The sequence below is a fragment of the Hyperolius riggenbachi genome, chromosome 9 (assembly GCF_040937935.1).
Source record: "Hyperolius riggenbachi isolate aHypRig1 chromosome 9, aHypRig1.pri, whole genome shotgun sequence".
NCBI classification, from domain to species: domain Eukaryota; kingdom Metazoa; phylum Chordata; class Amphibia; order Anura; family Hyperoliidae; genus Hyperolius; species Hyperolius riggenbachi.
The window spans coordinates 3,469,601-3,480,453 of NC_090654.1; the positions used below are offsets into that span (position 1 = coordinate 3,469,601).

Genomic DNA, 10,853 nt, shown 5'->3' on the forward strand with positions numbered 1-10,853 from the left:
CGGCTGGTGGTGGTACTGGCAGATGCTGCTGCTGCTGCTGCTGAGCCTGAGACACCAGCAGGCTGTGGGACCTGCCTACTGCTGCCAATGCTTGCAATGATGCGCCTCCTTGCAAGGCCCACAAGAGCATCCTCCTCCTCCTCCTCAGAGCTGCTGAGGACGACATCCCCTGGAGGTGGTGGCACCCAGTCTCTGTCTGTCACCGGGTCATCATCATCCTCCCCCTCCTGAAACATGTCCTGCTGGGATGATGACCCCCCAAACTCCTCTCCTGATGCATGGATGGGCTGCTTGACTGTCGCCACAGTCTTGCTGTCCAATCCCTCATCCCCCAAAGTGCCCATCAGCATCTCCTCCTCAAAATCGCCAACAACAGCAGACAATACCCTGATGGTGCCTGGGGTAAAAATACTGCTGAGTGACAGGTCGTCAACTTGTGACGGTGAACTGGCCTCCTCCCCAGACCCTGCTGGGCGGCTGCTGCGAACAGGGGTGGTGGTGGTGGTGGTGAGGGTGGAGGCCTCGGATGCAGAGCTGATGGCGGGCTGCTCATCCTCCGTCATGAGTTGCACCACAGTGTCTGCATGCTTTTCCTCAATGGGACGTTTCCGACCCGGCTGGAGGAAAATCGGAGCAGGTGCTACACGCTGCTGCTGCTGTGTCTCTGCAGCGTGAGTTGCAGATGCTCCTGCTGGGCGGCGCCCAAGGCGTCCACGGCCAGTGGCTATGGGAGGAATGTTAGCCACTGACGCTGCTGCTGCTGCTGCGGAACTGTGCATGGTGGCGTGGCCGCGGCCTGCCACAATGCTGCTCCCTCTCCTCCTGATTCCCTTGCTGCCCTTCCCCTTGCCCAAACCGCGCTGGCTGCCACTTCCAGACATCTTCGATGTTTTGGGCGTATAGACAAAAGTTTTTTAAAAGGGCGGGTGAAAAGTGGGGTACTTTAATGGAGTGGGTTGGTGGGTGAGGTGACTGAGTGAGTGTCCCTAGTACAGTAAGTAAGTAGTAACAGTCAGGAAGTACAACTAGCAGTTACAATAATCAGTAGTAATCACAAGTAAATTTAGTGTGTGTACACTACAGACAGTGAGTGCACGCACGCGCAAACACGCGCAGGAGCTAGCCTATGAACAGTGACTGAGTGAGTGTCCCTAGTACAGTAAGTAAGTAAGTAGTAACAGTCAGTAAGTACAACTAACTAATTACAATAATCAATCAGTTATCAGAAGGAAATAGAGTGTGTGTAGTGTGTACACAGACAGTGAGTGCACACACGCAGGAGCTAGTAGCCTATGAACAGTGACTGAGTGTCCTAGACTCCTAGTACAGTAAGTAGTAACAGTAAGTACAACTAACTAATTACAATAAGCAATCAGTTATCAGAAGGAAATAGAGTGTGTGTAGTGTGTACACAGACAGTGAGTGCACACACGCAGGAGCAGCTAGTAGCCTATGAACAGTGACAGTGAGTGTCCTAGTACAGTTACAGCAGTATATAACTACAATACTAATACAATCAGTAGTAAAGGACAGCAGAAATACTGGTATAGATGAGAGAAATAAACAGAGAGGACAGGAGAGAACAGCTGCCCACACAGGCAGGCCCTGAGGCCTAAAGCTGTAAGCTTGCAGCAGCTGTCTCTGTCTAGTATGTAACACAAAAGCTACTAACTAAAATACAATGTCTATCTAACTAACAACAATATAGGTGTATATGGCAGGTGTAGGTGAGCAAAAACGCTAGGTAAATGACCACAATAGAGCTCTTGCTAAGCCAAAGCACAAAGGAGCAACTCTCTCTCTGTACAAGTCTCAGGCAAGCATGGAAAAACCTAACATGGCGGCCGCTATTTATAGGGTAGGGGCTGGCCAGGGTCCCCCTCTGTGATTGGCTGCCGTCAACGGGCCTGGGAGCCCTCTGATTGGCTCTAAGGACATCAATCTGGGCTATGACGCTATTCGAGCTCGGTACCGAGCTCGAATAGCGCCGGGTTGCTCGAATAGCTCGAATAGTGAATGGGCTATTCGAGTGTACTCGAATAGCCCATTCGAATAGCTACAGCTATTCGGAGCTCGAATACCGAGCTCGAATAGCTGAAAAAGAGCTCGAATATTCGAGCTACTCGAATATTCGAGCTCTGCTGAGCACCACTGGTGTCCACTCCTGGTGGAGGGGAGTGCTACCTCCTTTCTTGTTTCTTTACTACAGAGAGCGACTTCTTAATCCTGAGTGAGGACAGGTCTAATCTCCTCACCTGCCTATACAGTGGTTGCCTGAATGGTAACCCTGGTTTGTGAGTATAAATTCTCTCACTAAACCACTTACCAATTGTCTTTAACATACTACACCATATTGGGCTCTCTGATTTTTCTATTTTATCTTCTTTGGATGTTATAACTTTTCCATCACTTTTGTGGAAAGAAAGAGTCCCTGTAGGTTTATGCCCACTGAAGTCTATGGCAGTTCACCCGGTTCGCGCAAACTCCAACTTTTATGGAAGTTCAAGTTTTGTGTTCACTACTCAAAATTTCTGTCTCTCCCCATTCCTGTCCCTCACTCTTCCCCTCTCCTCTCTCTCTTTCCCCCACTTTCTCCTACCCCACACACTCACTGACACTCACTCAGGTCTCTTCCCATTTACTGTCATTACTTTACAAAAAAAAAACCTTACATGAATGGCCTCAATTCACTAAGATCATGCTGGAGATAATAAGGCAAGAGAAAACTTACCTCCACACAGTGAGAGAGTTATCTTATCTCTTCATTCCTTATGTTACCTCCTCTGTAGTTAATTTACCACCTCTGTAGTTATTTTACCTCTTCTGTAGTTATTTTACCGCCTCTGTAGTTATTTTCACACGCAGTTAATTAACAACCTGTCTTTAACTTTAGAATTCTGGAGTTATTTTAAGAATTGAAGAGTTAAAGTGAACCTCCGGACTAAAAATCGACTCAGCAGCACTGAAAAGGCTTGGTGTTTCTTTAACAGTTTCACAACATCAGAACTTTGTTTTTCTTATCCAAGCCTCATTTTAGCGTCACAGAAGAAAACTGCCCGGGCTTTTTTTTGCCTTATGCTGTGCAAAGCATGATGGGATTTCTGATGTTGTTGCTTTCGTTCTGCTGTTTTGGTGCAAATTTTTTTTTATTTACATTTTGAATTTGACATTTGAAGCCTAGCGTGTGCAGCTGGGAGGGGTTATCAGGACACAGGAACTGTGTCTCATGCTCCCTGTCACCTCCTTTCAAGCAAAAAGATGGCTGCCCCCATGACAAAGATGGCAGCCCCCATGAATCACAAACATTTGCATGTTCTTTTAAAACAGGGTGGGTAAAAAATGATATTACCTATCTATTCTAATTAACATAACTAATGTAACTTAATAACAGTATGTTTGTTTAGGCTGAAGTTCCCCTTTAACTTTAGGTTTGCCTGAGGTAAAATGTTTCCTGAATACTACATGCCTTATTACCATGGTGATAACTCTAGAAAATTAAAGACAGGAAATAAGCTTAGTGAATTGTCTCATTCCCACTACTATTATGTATTCATATAGCAGGAGTTTCTTCTGCAGCACTGTACAGAGTACATAGTCATGTCACTGACTGTCCTCAGAGGAGCTCACACTCTAATCCTACCATAGTCAGTGTAATGTCCTACCATATTATTATTATGTATTTATATAGCACTGGCATCTTCTGCAGCACATTACAGAGTACATAGTCATGTCACTGACTGTCCTCAGAGGGGCTCACACTCTAATCCTGCCATAGTCATAGCCTAATGTCCTACAATATTATTATTATGTATTTATACAGCACTGACCTCTTCTGCAGCACATTACAGAGTACATAGTCATGTCACTGACTGTCCTCAGAGGAGCTCACACTCTAATCCTGCCATAGTCATAGCCTAATGTCCTACAATATTATTATTATGTATTTATACAGCACTGACCTCTTCTGCAGCACATTACAGAGCACATAGTCATGTCACTGACTGTCCTCAGAGGACCTTACACTCTAATCCTACCATAGTCAGTGTATTGTCCTACCATATTATTATGTATTTATACAGCACTGACATCTCCTGCAGCACATTACAGAGTACATAGTCATGTCACTGACTGTCCTCAGAGGAGCTCACACTCTAATCCTACCATAGTCATAGTCTAATGTCCTACCATATTATTATTATGTATTTATATAGCACTGACATCTTCTGCAGCACATTACAGAGTACATAGTCATGTCACTGACTGTCCTCAGAGGAGCTCACACTCTAATCCTGCCATAGTCATAGCCTAATGTCCTACAATATTATTATTATGTATTTATACAGCACTGACCTCTTCTGTAGCACATTACAGAGTACATAGTCATGTCACTGACTGTCCTCAGAGGAGCTCACACTCTAATCCTACCATAGTCATAGTCTAATGTCCTACCATATTATTATTATGTATTTATATAGCACTGACATCTCCTGCAGCACTTTACAGAGTACATAGTCATGTCACTGACTGTCCTCAGAAGAGCTCACACTCTAATCCTGCCATAATTACAGTCTGTAGTCACAGTGTGTGGTCATGTTACTGACAATACAATTCCTGAGAGGGGCTCACAATGTAATCCTAGCATAATTATAGTCTATAGTCACAGTCTAGTAATGTTACTAATCCCTGAGAGGGGCTCACAGTGTAATCCTTGCCATAGTCCCTATTATAGTAGGACAGTATGGAAACTCCATGCAGACTGTGTGCTAGTTTAGACCAGGAAGCTGGTGCTGTACGGTGGGAGTGTAATCCAGTATGTCTCTGTGCTGTTCCCCAAAAAAACTCAGCTTTAACTACACTCCTCCCCCAGGCAAAAAATAAGTAACTGGTTGTTCTGGATTCTGAGAATCAGAGACTTTCAGTTTCGCTTCCTGTCCTGCTGCCAGCGATGGCGTCTGCTGATCTGAGAGAGGAGCTGAAGTGTCCCGTCTGTCTGACCATTTATACAGATCCTGTAAACCTGAGATGTGGTCACAACTTCTGCCGAGTCTGTATTGATCATGTGCTGGACTCACAGGAGGGGTCTGCAGGTTATTCCTGTCCTGAATGGAGAGAGAAGTACAAGGAGCGGCCTGGATTACACAGGAACATTGCTCTGAGGAACATAGCAGGGCGTTTCCTGACTACTCAGCCAGATCAGGAGGAGGCCGGAGTCCATTGTACTTACTGTGTGGACTCTCCTGTACCTGCTGTTATGTCCTGTCTGCTGTGTGACGCTTCTCTGTGTGATAAACACCTGAGAGTCCACAGCAAGGCACCAGAACACGTCTTATGTGCCCCCACCACCTCCCCGGAGACCAGGAAATGCTCCGTCCATAAGAAGATCCTGGAGTATTACTGCACTGAGGATGCCTCATGTGTCTGCGTGTCCTGCACTGTGATCGGGGGACATGTAGGACATAAGATGATGTCCCTGGATGAGGCCTCTGAGGAGAAGAAGAAGAAGCTGAGGAATGATCTGCAGACACTGATGGCAGAGACAGAGGAGGCTGAGAAAAGAGTCCAGAGTCTGGAGGAACACCGGAGAAAAGCACAAGAAAAAGCAGATGGTGAAGCAGAGAGAGTCACTGCCCTGTTTAGAGACCTCAGGAGACGGCTGGAGGAGCTGGAGGAGAGAGTCCTGAGTGACATCACAAGGCGGGTACAATGCTATGATGACATCATCAGACAGCTGGAGATAAAGAAGGAGGAGCTGTCCAGGAAGATGCGTCACATTGAGGAGCTGTGTCACATGACTGATCCACTGACTGTCTTACAGGAATCAGACACAGGTGACTTGTGTGACACGGAGGACAGACATGATAAGCAGCTCCATGATGGAGGGGATCTGGATGTGGCCGGCATCTCACACACATTACACACAGGACTGGCTGATATCATGTCTGGGGTAACTGGGGGGATCTATATACAGCCTGCAGACATATTACTGGATGTAAACACAGCTGGTAATAATCTACATATATCAGATGACAGGAAAACTGCATCCTGGTCACCAGGACAGAACCGCCCAGAAACACCAGAGAGATTTTGGTGGTCTCAGGCGTTGAGCAGCCGGAGTTTCTCCTCAGGGCGACATTACTGGGAAGTGGGTGTTGGGGGATCAGATATATGCAGAGTTGGGATGTGTTACCCCAGTATGGCCAGGAGGGGAGGTCAGTCAGTGATTGGAGATAATAACAAGTCCTGGGGTTTGTGCAGGTGGGATAATCAGTACTCAGTGAAACATGACAGTGAAGATATCGAGTTACCTGATGGGATCCCCAGTGTTAGAGTCAGGATATATCTGGATTATGAGGCCGGGCAGATCTCCTTTTATGCCCTGTGTGACCCCATCAGACACCTCCACACCTTCACTGCCACCTTCACTGAGCCCCTCCATGCTGGGTTAGGTGTAGGTGTAGATGGAGGTTGTATAAAGATATCTGGGGGGAGTCAGGGGGTGTGAGAGCTCCGCCCACTGGTGACATCACAGGGAGAGGATTGTGATTGGCTGATTGTCCTGCCAGTAATTACCAGCTGTCTGTGATTTCCAGGGACAATTCCTGGCTTCTGTCCTGAATCATTATATCCTGAAATCCTCATTTATTGTCACATGATTATAACTGTACTTGTTTCTCTGTCACTGATAATAATCTCTATTCTCTGTATTACTTCCAGTGATGAGCTGCCTGGGATAAGAAACATGTCACATGAAACTAATTATTTCTATATCTTCTTCATATATTCTGGATTCATTTTAAAATAAATAGTTGTTATAAAGCAGAGTAACAAGAGGAATTACTCATGAATAGAAAATGATTACTGACGGTGTCCAGCAGGGGGAGCTTCAGACACCTCATTAGGTTTGTACAGCCCTGCTTATCAGGTGTGCTTCTGTAATGAGATTACACTGCACTGCAGACTAATGCTGGATCCACACAATACAATTTCTTCAGCCAATTTACTTGATCAATCGATTATTTCCAGCATGTCTGATCTGAGAATCGAACTTTTTTTTTAGCGATTTTCTGACCGACTTCCGTAGAAACGAATGGGAATCGGTCATAAAATCGCTCAAAAAAAGTTTGATTCTCAGATCGGACATGCTGGAAATAATCGATCTGGCAGGTAAATTGGCCGTAAAATTGTAAGGTGTGTATCCAGCATAACACAGGAGGGACACAACACTCTATTGGCATATGTGCACATGTCTTATGCTAGGTACACACCATACAATGTTCTGGCAGATTTACCCGCCAGATCAATTATTTACAACATGGCCGATCTGAATTTCAATCGATTTCCATAGAGGTGAACGGAAATCAATCGGAAAATCGATCGGAAAAATGATTGGAAAATTGAAAATCGTTCTAAATTCAGATCAGACATGTTGGAAATAATTGATCTGGCGGGTAAATCTGCCAGAAAATTGTACAGTGTGTACCTAGCATAAGATCCAAGTAAAATAGGCATTCCCCAATCAGCAGCCTCTCCTAATATGACCCAGGCCATGGCTGCAGTCACCACAACATAGCAGGAGGTACTGCTGTGTGGTCAGTTATGTTACACCATTCTCCAGCCTTTGCTATGTCCGGATATGACCCAGGCCATGGCTGCAGTGATCGCCACAGCATAGCAGGAGGTACTGCTATATAGTCATTTATGTTAGATACACCATTCTCCAGCCTTTGCTATGTCCGGATATGACCCAGGCAATGGCTGCAGCGATCACCACAGCATAGCAGGAGGTACTGCTATATAGTCATTTATGTTAGATACACCATTCTCCAGCCTTTGCTATGTCCGGATATGACCCAGGCAATGGCTGCAGTGATCACCACAGCATAGCAGGAGGTACTGCTATATAGTCATTTATGTTAGATACACCATTCTGCAGCCTTTGCTATGTCCGGATATGACCCAGGCAATGGCTGCAGCGATCACCACAGCATAGCAGGAGGTACTGCTATATAGTCATTTATGTTAGATACACCATTCTCCAGCCTTTGCTATGTCCGGATATGACCCAGGCAATGGCTGCAGCGATCACCACAGCATAGCAGGAGGTACTGCTATATAGTCATTTATGTTAGATACACCATTCTCCAGCCTTTGCTATGTCCGGATATGACCCAGGCAATGGCTGCAGCGATCACCACAGCATAGCAGGAGGTACTGCTATATAGTCATTTATGTTAGATACACCATTCTCCAGCGTTTGCTATGTCCGGATATGACCCAGGCAATGGCTGCAGCGATCACCACAACATAGCAGGAGGTACTGCTATATAGTCATTTATGTTAGATACACCATTCTCCAGCCTTTGCTATGTCCGGATATGACCCAGGCCATGGCTGCAGTGATCACCACAACATAGCAGGAGGTACTGCTATATAGTCATTTATGTTAGATACACCATTCTCCAGCCTTTGCTATGTCCGACATGACCCAGGCCATGGCTGCAGCGATCACCACAACATAGCAGGAGGTACTGCTATATAGTCATTTATGTTAGATACACCATTCTCCAGCCTTTGCTATGTCCGGATATGACCCAGGCAATGGCTGCAGTGATCCCCACAGCATAGCAGGAGGTACTGCTATATAGTCATTTATGTTAGATACACCATTCTCCAGCCTTTGCTATGTCCAGATATGACCCAGGCCATGGCTGCAGTGATCACCACAACATAGCAGGATGTACTGCTATATAGTCATTTATGTTAGATACACCATTCTCCAGCCTTTGCTATGTCCGGATATGACCCAGGCCATGGCTGCAGTGATCACCACAGCATAGCAGGAGGTACTGCTATATAGTCATTTATGTTAGATACACCATTCTCCAGCCTTTGCTACGTCCGGATATGACCCAGGCCATGGCTGCAGTGATCACCACAACATAGCAGGATGTACTGCTATATAGTCATTTATGTTAGATACACCATTCTCCAGCCTTTGCTATGTCCGGATATGACCCAGGCAATGGCTGCCGTGATCACCACAGCATAGCAGGAGGTACTGATGTGTAGTCATTTATGTTACACCATTCTCCAGACATTGCTATGTCCGGATATGACCCAGGCCATGGCTGCAGTGATCACCACAACATAGCAGGAGGTACTGCTGTGTGGTCAGTTATGTTACACCATTCTCCAGACATTGCTATGTCCGGATATGACCCAGGCAATGGCTGCAGTGATCCCCACAGCATAGCAGGAGGTACTGATGTGTAGTCAGTTATGTTAGATACACCATTCTCCAGCCTTTGCTATGTCCGGATATGACCCAGGCCATGGCTGCAGTGATCACCACAGCATAGCAGGAGGTACTGCAATATAGCCATTTATGTTAGATACACCATTCTCCAGCCTTTGCTATGTCCGGATATGACCCAGGCCATGGCTGCAGCGATCACCACAGCATAGCAGGAGGTACTGCTATATAGTCATTTATGTTAAATACACCATTCTCCAGACATTGCTATGTCCGGATATGACCCAGGCAATGGCTGCAGTGATCACCACAGCATAGCAGGAGGTACTGCTATATAGTCATTTATGTTAGATACACCATTCTCCAGCCTTTGCTATGTCCGGATATGACCCAGGCAATGGCTGCAGCGATCACCACAGCATAGCAGGAGGTACTGCTATATAGTCATTTATGTTAGATACACCATTCTCAAGCCTTTGCTATGTCCGGATATGACCCAGGCAATGGCTGCAGCGATCACCACAGCATAGCAGGAGGTACTGCTATATAGTCATTTATGTTAGATACACCATTCTCCAGCCTTTGCTATGTCCGGATATGACCCAGGCCATGGCTGCAGCGATCACCACAGCATAGCAGGAGGTACTGCTATATAGTCATTTATGTTAGATACACCATTCTCCAGCCTTTGCTATGTCCGGATATGACCCAGGCCATGGCTGCAGTGATCACCACAACATAGCAGGATGTACTGCTATATAGTCATTTATGTTAGATACACCATTCTCCAGCCTTTGCTACGTCCGGATATGACCCAGGCCATGGCTGCAGTGATCACCACAACATAGCAGGAGGTACTGCTATATAGTCATTTATGTTAGATACACCATTCTCCAGCCTTTGCTATGTCCGGATATGACCCAGGCCATGGCTGCAGTGATCACCACAACATAGCAGGAGGTACTGCTATATAGTCATTTATGTTAGATACACCATTCTCCAGCCTTTACCATGTCCAGATATGACCCAGGCCATGGCTGCAGCGATCACCACAACATAGCAGGATGTACTGCTATATAGTCATTTATGTTAGATACACCATTCTCCAGCCTTTGCTATGTCCGGATATGACCCAGGCCATGGCTGCAGTGATCACCACAACATAGCAGGATGTACTGCTGTGTGGTCAGTTATGTTAGATACACCATTCTCCAGCCTTTGCTATGTCCGGATATGACCCAGGCCATGGCTGCAGTGATCACCACAACATAGCAGGAGGTACTGATGTGTGGTCAGTTATGTTACACCATTCTCCAGACATTGCTATGTCCGGATATAACCCAGGCAATGGCTGCAGTGATCACCACAGCATAGCAGGAGGTACTGCTGTGTAGTCATTTATGTTACACCATTCTCCAGACATTGCTATGTCCGGATATGACCCAGGCAATGGCTGCAGTGATCCCCACAACATAGCAGGAGGTACTGCTGTGTGGTCAGTTATGTTACACCATTCTCCAGACATTGCTATGTCCGGATATGACCCAGGCAATGGCTGCAGTGATCCCCACAGCATAGCAGGAGGTACTGCTATATAGTC

At 46.1% G+C, this 10,853-nt stretch overlaps 1 protein-coding gene across 1 annotated transcript; it reads left to right on the forward strand.

Annotated features, from left to right (window-relative positions):
- Positions 1-4,926: 4,926 nt before the first annotated feature.
- On the forward strand, positions 4,927-6,795 carry LOC137533659 (E3 ubiquitin/ISG15 ligase TRIM25-like). The gene has a single exon (XM_068254999.1). The coding sequence runs from the start codon at positions 4,946-4,948 to the stop codon at positions 6,500-6,502; it is 1,557 nt and encodes a 518-aa protein (XP_068111100.1). The 5' UTR covers positions 4,927-4,945; the 3' UTR covers positions 6,503-6,795.
- The last annotated feature ends 4,058 nt before the right edge of the window (positions 6,796-10,853 follow it).

What these genes read in the sequence shown, in the direction of transcription:
- LOC137533659 (XM_068254999.1), top strand. Translation starts at nt 4,946, where the DNA reads ATGGCGTCTGCTGATCTGAGAGAGGAGCTGAAGTGTCCCGTCTGTCTG.